This window comes from Eptesicus fuscus, chromosome 20, assembly GCF_027574615.1.
Source record: "Eptesicus fuscus isolate TK198812 chromosome 20, DD_ASM_mEF_20220401, whole genome shotgun sequence".
Taxonomy (NCBI): domain Eukaryota; kingdom Metazoa; phylum Chordata; class Mammalia; order Chiroptera; family Vespertilionidae; genus Eptesicus; species Eptesicus fuscus.
In genome coordinates this window covers 3054898-3068883 of record NC_072492.1, presented here as the reverse complement: position 1 = coordinate 3068883, position 13986 = coordinate 3054898, and the positions used below count along the sequence as shown (strand labels likewise).

Sequence of the window (13986 nt, the reverse complement as noted above, 5' to 3'; positions counted from 1 at the left end):
GTCACTGCAGGACCTTTGAGGGTATGAGTTCGTTTCAAGTCTTGATCAAGTGGTAGGTTCAGGAAGTGGCTGAGCCATCAGCGAGTAGTAACTTTCAAACAGTCAACTCTTTTTAGAAGGGTCAGCTTGCAAGAGAGGCGCAGAATCAGACAAGAAGCCAGCCCTAGCAGGTGTCTGAAGTCCTGCCCAATGCAGTGATCGGCAAGAACACACCGAAGCCTACAGGCTTTCAGTAATATGCCTTGGTCTGGATTGGTGTTGATTCTAAAGTTTGAAATGTTTTGCAATAAGGCATTAAACTGCTGGATTTTGGAGGTAGGTTTGCAAATCACTGGAAAATCAAGAGAGAAACATATTGTGTTAAAAAAAAAAAAAGTGACCCTAAGTTTGAAGATGTAGGATGCAGCATATGGAACACTACATTGTCAAGGTGCATGCCAAGATGTCCTGTGATATCGGGGTTCAAGCTGTACAACTGGGGCTGCATCTTAGAGTCTATGTGAGAAACGCAGCATCTCAGCACGATCTCCCTCCCAGGAGCATGCCTGCTCCTTTCCCTCCCCACTTCCTTCCCCTCAGGCGTGCATCTCCTAAACTCTAAGGCAGCGGTCGCCAACCTTTCGGACCTCGCGGACCACCGGTTGGCAACCGCTGCTCTAAGGGACTCCATGAGACTTGTAACCAGGGGAGAATCGGGCAGTGGCAGCTTATCCCGGGCTAACTCCTGAACCTTTCTCTCACTCTCCAGCGGGCTGACACAGCCCTGCCTAGTCTCTTTCCTCTTGTTTTCTCTATCCTAGGCCTTTCCTTGTTCCCCAGCTTTAATAAACGTCTTCTCAAAAGCACCTGAACTCATGTTGTGAAGTCTTTCCTACACAAAGTCAAGAACTCACACACTGCAGGCCGGCCGAGGTCAGGTTCTTGCTTGGTAACATTTTCCGATGGCCCAGATGGACCTTGCTTCCGGAGCCTATGCAGCCCAGCTGGCTCACTTCTACCACCTCCTTCACTTTCAACATCGTCAGTAACAACTGGTGCCATTTTGGCATCAAGACCACAGGTAGCATACGGTGCCATAACTCAGGTCACCTATAATTTACCTGAGCACCTGATGACATCACCAGATATTTAAACTGCAGATAAAGAGGATCTGTCAGATTTCACTGCTTGCTTTCATTCCAGCAAAAAAAAACTTTCTTATATAAAAAATGTTCTTGACTGACAATCTTACAAACTCAGAAACTAGTTTATAATTTGTTCTGATCATTAACCCTTGTTTTTATTCTTCTGTTTCCATAAGCATATCTCTTATTAAATACCTGATTGCTTGTTTAAAAAAAAAAAGGAATGTAGCATCTCATACAACAACAAAAACTCAAGACTTATCTTTTACCATTTATCTTTAAAGTAATGTACAAACGAAGTAATGCAAGTTATAATTTTGCCCCTCTTCCAGAAACACACAATATAAACCAAAACAAATGGACAAATAAAGGAAACACAAAAGAAAATTAGAATGACCTCAAAATGTTTCAATAGGGAACTCTATGAAATCTAGTTTTCCTATTCTTCTCCTTTAACTTAAAATTCACATGCTATGGTGGCCAGAGAGTGAAATCAGCTACACATTTTATCTTAATCCTTCTCTTAGAGGCTAAGTCACAAACAAAAGAATGAGGGATTGCAAGTTTGGCAAGAGAATCAAAACAGAAAGCTGAGAAAATCTATTTGTTACAATGCCATAAAATTCATAACATATCAGACTCAAAATCTAGCCAATCAACAACCTCCTGATCCTGAAAACATAGAAAAAGGGCAAACCGGAAAATCAGCATTCATACCTACTAATTTTCATTTTAAAATACATTTGAGCCCAGCCGGCATGGCTGAGTGGTTGAACGTCAACCTATGAACCAGGAGGTCACAGTTTGATTCCTGTTCAGGGCACATGCCTGGGTTGTGGGCTTGATCCCCGGTAGGAGGAGTGCAGGAGGCAGCTGACCAATGATTCTTTCTCATCATTGATGTTTCTATCTCTCTCTCCTTCTCCCTTTCTGAAATCAATAAAATATATTTTTAAAAATACTACATTTGAGAGACATCTGAAAATTCAAAATCTTTTCTTAATATCCAATAATTTCAAAGTTAAGGACATTTATTCCTGATTGGGGAAACATAACACTGTATTAGTTAAAGCCCAAAATATTATTTATAATCTTGTTTGTAAACCATTTACATTTTAAACCATAATTAACGTTAGGAATACCTCCCTCTGAAATTTTGTTGCTAAAGCTTTCTGGGGCCATACACTGTGTGATTCCCCTCCCTCAAGAACAGAAGCGAGAGTCATATATTAGCCAGATGTGGTTTTCCACACCCATTCTTTTTAACGAAGTGGCTTGTTTCAAAGACTACCTGAGGCAGAAAGCAGATGCTGCCCTACAGAAGCACATCCGGGGCCAGAACAAGCCCTGCATCTGGCGACACTTCCCACTGCACCGAGTGAGCCGGGTGCCGCCGCAGCCTGCTGAGGTGTGCGCGGCCCAGCACTCACAGACACTAAGGCCTCAGGAGCACCTGGGCATGGCGTTTCATCTTTTAGCCCAGGAGACACTGGGCTAGAGCTTTGGTACACGTGTAAGTGAAGAGCTTTCTCAACACCTTAAGCCGGAGAGTGGCAGTGACCAGTCCAGGAGGAATGTTCCCGGGCGTGCGTGGCAGCAGAGGTAGAGAAGGGTACAACTTCGGCACAGACATAAAGCATCACGGAAGGCCGTGCAAGGTGGTTAGCGAGAAGCCAAGCACTGTTCGGGAGCCCTCCGACTCAGGTGCCCCCACTCATGACCAACCTGCCGTGGCCCTGCATGTCCCCCAGCTCCTTCTGCAGCCTCGCGTTCTTCTCCTCTTCCTCCAGCAGCCTCCTCTTCACAGTGCGCAGCTCCTGCTGGGCCTCACACTTGATGTCATTGGCCACCACCACCGCTGTCTGCAGGTCCGCCTGGAAGCGCCTCCACTCCTCCGTTTCCTCCTGAGAATGCCAGCACACACACATCAGACGCCCGCCAGGGCTGGCACCCTGGCGGGGCTCCGGGTCCCCCAGGCCCAAGCCTGAGAAAGACCAGCTGGGCCGTCTTAGTGAGGTGCTGGCAACCCACTACAGGGAAAAGGCACAGGTGGAAGTCAGGCCTTGGTGCTATCAGAGTTCTCCATCCTGAAACTGAATGGTTGCTTTAACTTTACTTCCTGCCAGCACTACCCTGGGCCCATGCCATGGAAATGCGCTATGAAAAAACAGGCTAGAGAGAGTAATCGGGTATTTTTCAAAGGTTTTCAAACCTGAGAGGGTGGTTCCCCACCCCCGCTGTAACCACATCTCACCTTTATCTGCTTAGTCAGAGTCTTCAGCTGCCTCTCCAGGTCTGCCTTCTGTTCCTCCAGCGTCATCACTCTGCCTGGGAGCAAACAAGTCAGAGAGGAGTTGGCAGAGCTGTGAGACTCGGGAAAAGGTAAGCAAGGTAGCAAAGGGGCAGCTCCGGATTTGGCAGCAGGCGTTAAAATCCCCCACTCTCCTGTGAATCCCATTCTCAGCACCTGAACACTGGGGGCCAGAAGAGGAGGTTCTTCTAAAAGAGAGCGCGGGATGAACCGAGAACCCCGTGGGTTTTGGTCAGGCTACACCCAGATGACAGGCTGGACAACCACATCGCGCTGGGGAAGAGACCGCCACAGCCGCTCACACTTGTGACACTCACTCTTGGCCTCCCTGAGTTTTGTACACATCGTCCTGAACGTCCTTTACCGCTGTGAGGCTTCTGGGTAGCAGACAGAGGATATGACTAGTTATTTCCATGGTGCCTTTTAGGCCCATTTCTAGAGCTGCAGTTCTTAATCACAGTGAAACCTCAGAGTCACTTGGGCAGCTTTTCCAAAGCACAGAGGTCCGAGCCGCAGACCCTGACCACGGAGGTGGAATCTCCAGGGCAGAGGCAGGTGGGTGTGTGTGCTTCAAGAGCTTTCAGCGACTTGACCACCTCTCCCCACTCAGACCATCTTTAGCTCCTTACTCTGTCTCCAATTCTCCCACGTTACTGTCAGAGTCATTTCACTTTGAATCTGATCATGTCCTCTACCTCGTTACAATCCTTCAATGCTTCCTCGTGATCCACTAAAGAGCAGCAGTTGTCTATTAAGAATATGAATCAGAATTATCAGAGAAGCTTAAAAAGTCCCACAGGTTCAGGTCCTCCCCTGGAAATTCTAATTCAGCATGTGAGGCCCACAAATTTGTGTTTGGGTCAGTGCTGCAGAATGAGAAAATGCTCCTTAACTTTTTAGTTCCCTTTTCTGTCCATTTCTTTCAAGGATTTTATGAGGAGGAGTGATTATCCTTGGCTGGGTTTGTGTGTCCCTGGGCCTCCCAGTGAGAAGATGTTAATAATACCTTAATAACTGTGACAGAAGCTAAAACGTCTCTTACAGGATGCATGGTCTGTGTTACTGCCCAGCTTGCATCTGTGCTGATACAGGTGCAGGGAGTCTGCCTGACATGTGTTCTGGACATTACTCAATGCTTCTTGCTTGGTGTGCCTGCTGACTTTGAAGAATCTGGGACAGCACAACTGAATTCTCAGCAGCAGTGTATCACTAAGTGAAAAACCAAACCAAACCGGACTTCTCTTGACTTTCTACTTCTCAAGTATGTTGCTGTTTGAAATACACACTGACCACTGACCACTGGCCATGGTGCTGGGCCTTCCGCTGCATTCTCAAGCATGACCACTGAGGACAGCCTGAAGACACTGACCCCAGATGCCACGCTCTAGAGTTCTACCCCTTGTCAGGTCTAATGAACACTGGGCCCCGGCACTCCCCCTAATCAAGGAGAACGATACACAGTCAATTCTCATCATCTGTTGGTTACATGGAGGTGCCACGCAAACCCAAAGAGGAAATATTAAACTATTGCTTCAACAGGAAATACAGGGTTAAGGTCCTGTGAGGCTCTGGTCACATTTTCATAAAATGAAATGCTATTTGTGATTTATTATTTATTTATATCTGTATTGTTGAAAGTATTACATATGACCCCCTTTTCCCCCAATGAACCCTTAATAGCACACCTCCATCCCCCACCCCGGGCCCGTGGTTATGCATATATGCATATATAATCTTTAATTGATCTCTTCCCACCCACCCACCTTCCCCTGCCTTCCCTCTCAGATTCCAGTCTGTTTCATCCATCCAGGTCTCTGGATCTATTTTGTTCATCAGTTTATTTTATTCATTAGATTCTAAATATGAGTGAGATCATGTGATACTTGTCTTTCTCTGACTGGTAATTTTACTTAGCATGATACTCTCCAAGTCCCTCTATGCTGTCTCAAAGGGTAAGAGAGCCTTCTTTTTTTACTGCTGCATAGTATCCCATGGTATAAATGAACCAAAGCTTTTTATCCACTCATCTACTAATGGGCACTTGGCTGTTTCCAGATCTCAGCTATTGTAAATTGTGCTGCTATGAACACAGGGGTGCATACATTATTTCTGACTGGTTTTTCAGGTCTCTTAGATATATTCCTAGAAGTGGGATCACTGGGTCAAATGGCAATTTCATATTTAATTTTTTTAGGAAACTCTATATTGTTTCCCAGAATGGCTGCACCAGTCTGCATTCCCACCAGCAGTGTACTAGGGTTCCCTTTCTCCACATCCTCGCCAGCACTTCTCATTTGTTGATTTATTGATGGTAGACATTCTGACAGGTGTGAGATGGTACCTCATGGTCGCTTTGATTTGTATCTCTCGGATGATTAGTGACTCAGCGCATTTTTTTCATATGCCCTTGGTCATCTGTATGTCCTCTTTGGAGACGTGTCTATTTAGTACCTTTGCCCATTTTTCAATTGGATTGTCTTCCTTTTGTTAAGTTGTATGAGTTCCTTATATATTTTGGGTATTAACTCTTTATCAGATGTATTGCCAAATATGTTCTCCCATAAAGTGGCTCTCTTTTCATTTTGTTGATGTTTTTTTGTTTGTTTGTTTGTTTTTGCTTTTTATTTTGATGCAGTCCCATTTGTTTATTTTCTTCCTAGTTTCCTTTGCCTTGGGAGATGTATCTGTAAACATATTGCAATGAGAGATGTCTGAGATTTTGCTGCCTATGGTTTCTTCTGGGATTTTTATGGTTTTACAACTTACGTTTCAGTTTTTTATCCATTTTGAGTTTACTCTTGTGTATGGTGTAAGTTGGTGGTCTAGTTAAATTTTTTTCCATGTATCTGTCCAATTTTCCCAAAACCATTTATTGAAGAGACTCTCTTGACTCCCATATTATCTTGCTTCCTTTGTCAAATAATTGAGCATAACAATTTGCTTGGGTCAATTTCTGGGTTCTCTTTTTCTATTCCATTGCTCTATATGCCTATTCTTATGCCAATTCTAGGCTGTTTTGAGTATGTGGCTTTGCAGTATAATTTGAAAATATGGCATTATGATTCCTCCATCTTTGTTTTTCTTTCTCAAAATTGCTGCAGCTATTCGGGGTCTTTTTTGATTCCATATACATTTCTGGAGTATTTGTTCTAGCACTGTGAAATGTGCCATTGGTATTTTAATAGAGATTGCATTGAATTTATAGATTGCCTTGGGTAGTATGAACATTTTAATGATGTTGAGTCTACCAATCCATGAACACGGAATATTCTTCCACCTGTTTATGTCTTCCTCTATGTCTATTTTCAACATCCTGTAGTTTTCTGAGTACAGGTCTTTTACCTCCTTGGTTAAGTTTATTCCTAAGTATCTTAATTTTTTTTGTTGCAATGGTAAATGGGGTTGTTTGTTTAATTTCTCTTTCTGAGAATTCATTATTGGTGTATAAAAAAACGTCATCGATTTTTGAGGGTTGATTTTATATCCTGCTACATTGCCAAATTCATTTATTAAATCTAGTATGTGTGTTTTTTGGTGGAGTTTTTAGGGTTTTCTATGTACAATATCATGTTATCTGTGAATAATGAAAGTTTTACTTCCTCCTTTCCAATTTGGATGCCTTTTATTTCTTCTTCTTGTCTGATCACTGTGGCTAGGACTACAAGTTCTACGTTGAATAAGAGTGATGAAAGCAGACACCCATGTCTTGTTCTTGTTCTTAGGGGAAAGAGTTTTAGTTTTTCCCATTGAGAATGATGTTGGCTGTAGGTTTCTCATATATGGCCTTTATCATGTTGAGATATGCTCCCTCTATTCCTACTTTGGTAGGAGTTGTTATCAAAAATAGGTGTTGGATTTTGTTGAATGCTTTTTCTGCATCTATTGATATGATCATGTGATTTTTGTCTTTCAATTTGTTTATGTAATGTATCACGTTTATTGATTTTCGAATACTGTACCAGCCTTGAATCCCTGGAATAAATCCCACTTGGTCATGGTGTATGATCTTTTTAATATATTGCTGGATGTGATTTGCTAGAATTTTGTTGAGGATTTTAGCATACATATTCATCAGGGATATAAAGTCTCTTTCTTTGTAGTGTCTTTATCTGGTTTTGGAATTAGGATAATGCTGGCCTCATAAAAAGAGTTTGGAAGTGTTCCTTCTCCTTGGATATTTTGAAATAGTTTGAGGAGTTATAGGTGTTAGTTCTTTTTTTTAATGTTTAGTGAAACCCCTGTGAAGCCTTGGGCTTTTGTTTGCTGGGAGTTTTTTTATTACTGCTTCTATTTTATCAGTTGTTTTGGCCTATTCAGGTTTTCTGACTCCTCCTGATTCAGTTTTGGGAGATTGTATTTTTCTGGGAATTTGTCTATTTCATCCATAATGTCCAGCTTGTTGCATATATTATTGCCTGCTGCTGGAACAGCCAAGGCAGTTCCCCCAACCTGATAATCTTTTTATTGTTTACCAAACTTTACCTTTGATATGTTTATCTGCTTTGCTAGAGGGCAAGATGTGTGAATAAAAAGCCCTGGGTGCAGAGATTCGAGGAACTTAGTCACTCGAACTAAGCTTCCTCTGGCTCCCTCAATATGCCTTCCAAATTCATACTTCTTCTCTAGCCTCTTCATTCATTTACGCACAGCCCCTTTTCCAGATTCCTGAACCCTTATAGATGCAGGATAACACCCTGGCACTGTATGCCTAGGTTTCTCTCTGTTTCTCCTTCTCATTAGAGCAGTCCCTTTGGCTCAGTGGTGATGTACCCCTTTAGCCTTTTTTTTTTTTTCCTTGTCTGGAAAGCTCTTTATTTGACTGTCTATTTTGAATGACAGCCTTTCTGGATATAGTAATCTTGGTTTCAGATCCTTGCTTTCCATTACCTTGAGTACTTGACGCCATTCCCTTCTGGCCTGTAGGGTTTGTGATGAGAAATCAGCTGACAGCCTTATGGGAGCTCCTTTGTAGAATTGCTTTTCTCTTGCTGCCTTTAATATTCTCTCTTTGTCTTTAATTTTTGACATTTTAATTATGATGTGTATTGGCATGGGCCTGTTCGGGTTCTTCTTGATTAGGATTTATTGTGCCTCCTAAACTTGTGTGACTTTTTCCTGCACCAGGTTAGGTAAGTTTTCTGCCATTATTTCTTCGAATACGTTCTCTATTCCTTGTTTGCTTTCTTCCCTCTCTGGTACACTTATTATGTGAATATTGTTATGTTTTCTACTGTCCCGCTGCTCCCTTATGCTGTCCTGCTGTTTTTTTAATTGATTTTTCTTTTTGGGTCTCTGGTTGAGTGTTTTTTTTCTACCCTGTCTTCTAATTCACTGATCCAGTCCTTGGCTTCTCCTAATCTGCTGTGTATTCCTTCCACTGTATTCCTTATTGGTGCTATGTCATTCTTCATAGTTACTATATTTTTTCTCATGCTGTTGAGTCTCTTTGTCATCATTATTCTGAACTGTATGTCTGATAAATTTCTTATCTCCACTTCATTTGCTCTTCTTCTGGAGAATTCTCTTGTTCTTTCATTTCAGGCTTATTTTTTGGCTGCCTGTCTGGGTTTGTGTCTGTGTATTAAATAGATCTACTATGGCTTCTAATCTCTAGTGCAGGACAATGTCAGACTCTGTTTGTGATTGACCCTGAGTACCGTGTTTGTAACTATTAGCAATCCACAGCTTGTGGCTCCCTCTGCTGGGGCTGGGTGCCTTTGGAAAAGACCAAGATGTGCACCAAGGTCTGCTTTTGCTAGCCCTGGGCCCAGAAGGGAGCTATTTGTGTTTTATACAATAAGTTTGTTTGCCAGTGTCTTTGTTAAAAAAAAGCCCCTCCCATCATTGCTGGAACCTGCTTGCCCACATAACCCTTTTCCTGCATAACAGTCAGCAGGTTTTTTAAAATTTCCCCACAGCCTCCTGATCTGCAGAACCTGCCTCACCTGCAAGTTTTCAACTTTTCTCACTCACTGTGTTGCCCTTGAGCCATGCAAGCCTGCCACCAACCACTGAGAAAGTGTAGCCCTTTCCTGATCCTGGAAAATGTGATTACAAATTCGTCTGCTTTCTGCTTTACAGTAATGTGATCCACTACGTTTTTTGTGTGTGGTTTTTAATTGGCTGTCACCGCATGAAGCTACAAATTTGGACGCTTTTCCACAGCTTCATCAAATACCAGACTTTACTTTTAGCCCCTTCTGGAGCAATCTCATATACAGATTGGTGAAACCTCTAAGTTTTGGTTAACACTGAATGATTCAATGAACACTGCTGATTTGCTAAGACTTAATTCACACCCAAGAGCACTAGAATCGGGTTTCAACAGAGCTGCTCTAACACACCTGTTTTCTCCACAAGGCACATCACAGCTTTTCTGTGCCCTGGGACACTACACGGCATTTGGGGACTACACTTGGGGTTCATTTTAAACAGTAAAATCACCAACAAAAAGCACAAAAACTGCAAAAATCATGGCACTAAGTAAACCATGAAAAAGACTTGTTTACATGGGAGAGGTGAAGTGAGAAGGTGTCACCGAGTTCAACCTGAGCTGGGGTGCACTTTGGGAGACTCAAAACTTCCACTGTCCTGCGCAGGTCCGCAAATGACCGTGGAGGTGTCGAGAACTCTGATTTTGAAGTTACAAATAACTTTTGGCAAGTGGGTGAACTCACAGATATGGATTCCATGAATGATCAGTTTGACCTACACTATTTTTAGCAATGGTTAGTGTCACTAAAAGATCTCTGCATTAATTCTTTTGTTTCAAAAGCAAAACACATTAAATGAGATCATTTAATAAGACTTAATCTGGACAAAGCAGGCAATATTTAACTGATCACTTTTAAACATGTCTTTCCCTATTCAAAGCAAACAATGACTTTGTAAATAAGCCATACACTGGTGCCTCTTCAGTGACAAAATGGCCACCTTTTAAGTTATCTGATACCCTACCATCAATAGGACACATGCTGAAATTGTTTTCCCACACCAAGAACACACACTGTTCAGATACCCTGACCATCTGTCACCCACCTTTTTAGCCATCAATCCTGAAAGAGGACACATGTTATGCCTGATGCGTGTGTTCAGCAGTGTGGCTCACACACAGTATACCTAACATCCCACACTGTTGACTCACGTACAACAATCTTTTCTTCTGTATCACCCAGTTTTCAACGTAGTTTAAGAGATTAATTATTCTGTCTTTTTAATTGCCATTCTTCTTAGGAGATTATAGAACATTGACAAGAAAGGCTTTTCATAAACATTCTTACCTACCATCTCCCAGTTACCCACTGCTGCTGGTTTCTTTTATATTCTACCCACTCCTGACCGACATTTCACCAGGGCTTGATTTCACTTACTTTCTAGCTCACTGATGAGCTGGTTATTATGTAACTTGACAGCTCGATGTTGTTCTACCTGATCTTCCAATTCAAATATGGTTTCCTTCATGTCTTTAATCTCTGCATCACTCTCTGATGCTTTCTCTTGTAGTTTTAGACTGGTTCTGCTCAGCTGTTCCGCTTGATGATCACATATCTCCTTCAAGTAAGAATAATCCTTCTCCACCTAAAATAAAAGGAAAGTTCCGAGGTCAATGTAACAGGAAAAAGTTCTGCACACGTTAGCATCAGGCTCCTCAACACAACAGCAGAGGAAGCACTTGGCACATGCCCCACCTGGCAGCACAGACACAGCCAAGGCTATAAATACTCAGAGAAATGCGATATATACACAAGGACAAATGGGTGGATTCTGTACCCCTTCCTTCCAACATAAAGAAGGCTGCACATACTTAAATGTCCTCCTTTCAGGCATCTGGTAAAGCAGCGCTTCACACCAGGAGGCTGGGCCGCTGCCTTGCCTCATATCTGCTGTGGAGCAGCGCCGCCTGCTGGTAAGCCAGGAACAAGACCCTAAATGCTCACATCCCCAAATCTCTTTCACCATCAAATACTTGTGGCTACAGTCGTTTCTCTTAGTTATATAACATTAATGTCACAGAGAACACCAGTTGAAGGCACAGAACATAGAAATGTGCAGGCATCAGACAAAGAAAAGTGGCACAGCACAGAAACTCATTTTACCTTTTCAATTTTTAATCATTAAACATTTAAAATACACAGAAAAGCACCAAAAGTGAAAATTGGACAGATACATGAAGAAAATTTTAACTAGACCACCAACTTACACCAAACACAAGAATAAACTCAAAATGGATAAAAGACGTAAATATAAGTCATGAAACCATAAAAATCCTAGAAAAAAACCATAGGCAGCAAAATCTTAAACATCTCATAGCAGTATGTTTACAGATACATCTCCTAGGGCAGTGGTCAGCAAACTCATTAGTCAACAGAGTGGCAAACCGCAGCTCGCGAGCCGCATGTGGCTCGCGAGCCGCAGTTTGCCGGCCACTGTCCTAGGGCAAAGGAAACTGAGGAGAAAATAAACAAATGGGACTACATCAAAATGAAAAGCTTCTGCACAGCAAAAGAAACCATCAACAAAACAAAAGGGAGCCCACTGTATGGGAGAACATAGTTGGCAATGATACATCTGATAAAGGGTTAATATCCAAAATATATAAGAAACTCAACTTAACAAAAGGAACACAAACAATCCAATTTAAAAATGGACAAAGGACCTAAATAGACACTTCTCCAAAGAGGACATACTGGTACAGATGGCCAAGAGACATGTGAAAATATGCTTAAAGTCACTGATCATCTGAGAAATGCAAATTAAAACAACAAGGTATCACCTCACACCTGTCAGAATGGCTACCATCAACAAATCAACAAATGACAAGAGCGGGAAGGATGTGGAGAAAAGGGAACCCTTGTGCACTGCTGGTGGGAATGCAGACTGGTGCAGCCATTAAGAAAAACAGTATGGAGTTTCCCCAAAAAATTAAATATGGAACTACCATTTGACCCAGTGATCCCACTTCTAGGAATATATCCTAAGAGACCCAAAACACCAATCAGAAAGAATGTACTGGTATGCACCCCTATGTTCATAGCAGCACAACTTAGAATAGTTAAGACCTGGAAACAGCCCAAGTGCCCATCAGCAGATGAGTGGATAAAAGGCTGTGGTACATTTACACCATGGAATACTATGCAGCAGTAAAAAAGAAGACTCTTTTACCCTTTGAGACAGCATGGAGGGACCTGGAGAGTGTCATGCTAAGTGAAATAAGTCAGTCAGAGAAAGACAAGTATCATATGATCTCACTTATATGTGGAATCTAATTAACAAAATAAACTGATGAACAAAATAGATCCAGAGACATAGAAGCATAGAACAGACTATGGAATCTCAGAGCGATGGCAGAGGTGGGTGGGTGGGAAGAGATCAACCAAACATCTTGTATGCACATATGCATAATCCATGGGCACAGACAACAGGCTGGTGAAGGCCTGGGGTGGGGATGGAGGTGTGCTAGAAGGGGTCGATGGGGGAAAAAAGAGGACATATGTAATAATTTCAACAATAAAGATTTAATTAAAAATAAAAAATATTTTTACTGGGCTTGCATTAAAAATAATAATAACGTACTAACTATGTATGGGGCCAGGTGGGTACTTGAAATATTGGGAGACCACTTTGTAAAGTATATGATTGTTGAATCAGTATGCTGTACACCTGAAACTAATCTCTATATACATAAAAGCCTAAGCAACTGTTAAGAACGAACGACCGGAATGACCGGCCAACTGGCCGGTAGCTATGACGTGCACTGACCCGTACCTTGCTGCTGGGGCCCTAACAGCCTCGAATCTGGATTACCCGCACCCTGGACCCAGACAGGAGGGAGGAGGGAGCCCCTGATTCCTAGTGGAATCAGCTGTGACTTCACTTGCTGCTGGGGCCTTGACAGCCCTGAATCTGGATCACCCGCACCCCGGACCCAGATAGGAGGGAGGAGGGAGCCCGATTCCTTGCAGAATCGACCATTGGTTAGCTTGCTGCTGGGCCAACTTCCTGCGATCCCTCCCCGCAGCAGGCTGGCCCCCCATCAGCCCCGATCACCAGCCAAGCTGAGGGACCCCACCCATGCATGAATTCTTGCACCAGGCCTTTAGTATAGAATAATAATGAATGTAAACTGTAGTAAAAAAAAGAGCAAGAGTTTGGGGTCAGACCTAACTTAAATTCTAGGCTTCGTCAGTTAATTAGCCTAATAACTTATTCTCAGCCTCAGTTTTCTGAACTGAAAAAAATTAAGATAATGATAGTATCTATACCATAAAATTATGATGGAATTAAATGATCCAAAGGCCCTAAGAGTGCTTAGCACATATAAAGCACTAAAATATTAGCTGTTATTATTAAAATACTAGAGGCCCGGTGCACGAAACTCATGCACTTGGGGGAGGGGGAGGTTCCCCTCAGCCCAGCCTGTGCCCTCTCACAGTCCGGGAGCCCTCGGGGGTATGTCTGACCCATGGTTTAGGCCCGCTCCCCCTAAGGAAGCTGGCAGTCAGACATCCTTAGTGCTGCCGCGGAGGCGGGCAAGGCTCCCACCAACACTGC

General features: G+C 42.7%; 1 protein-coding gene across 2 annotated transcripts in view; it reads right to left on the bottom strand.

The window, feature by feature from the left end:
* Window positions 1-13986, bottom strand: part of SPECC1 (sperm antigen with calponin homology and coiled-coil domains 1) — a 249879-nt gene that overhangs the window by 77620 nt on the left and 158273 nt on the right. For both annotated transcript variants that reach the window (XM_028132220.2, XM_028132223.2), the window contains 3 exons: window positions 10806-11013; window positions 3379-3452; window positions 2850-3028 (listed from right to left, as the gene is read on the bottom strand). In XM_028132220.2, coding sequence (XP_027988021.2) covers window positions 2850-3028; window positions 3379-3452; window positions 10806-11013 — 461 coding nt within the window. The remainder of the gene's footprint in view (window positions 1-2849; window positions 3029-3378; window positions 3453-10805; window positions 11014-13986) is intronic.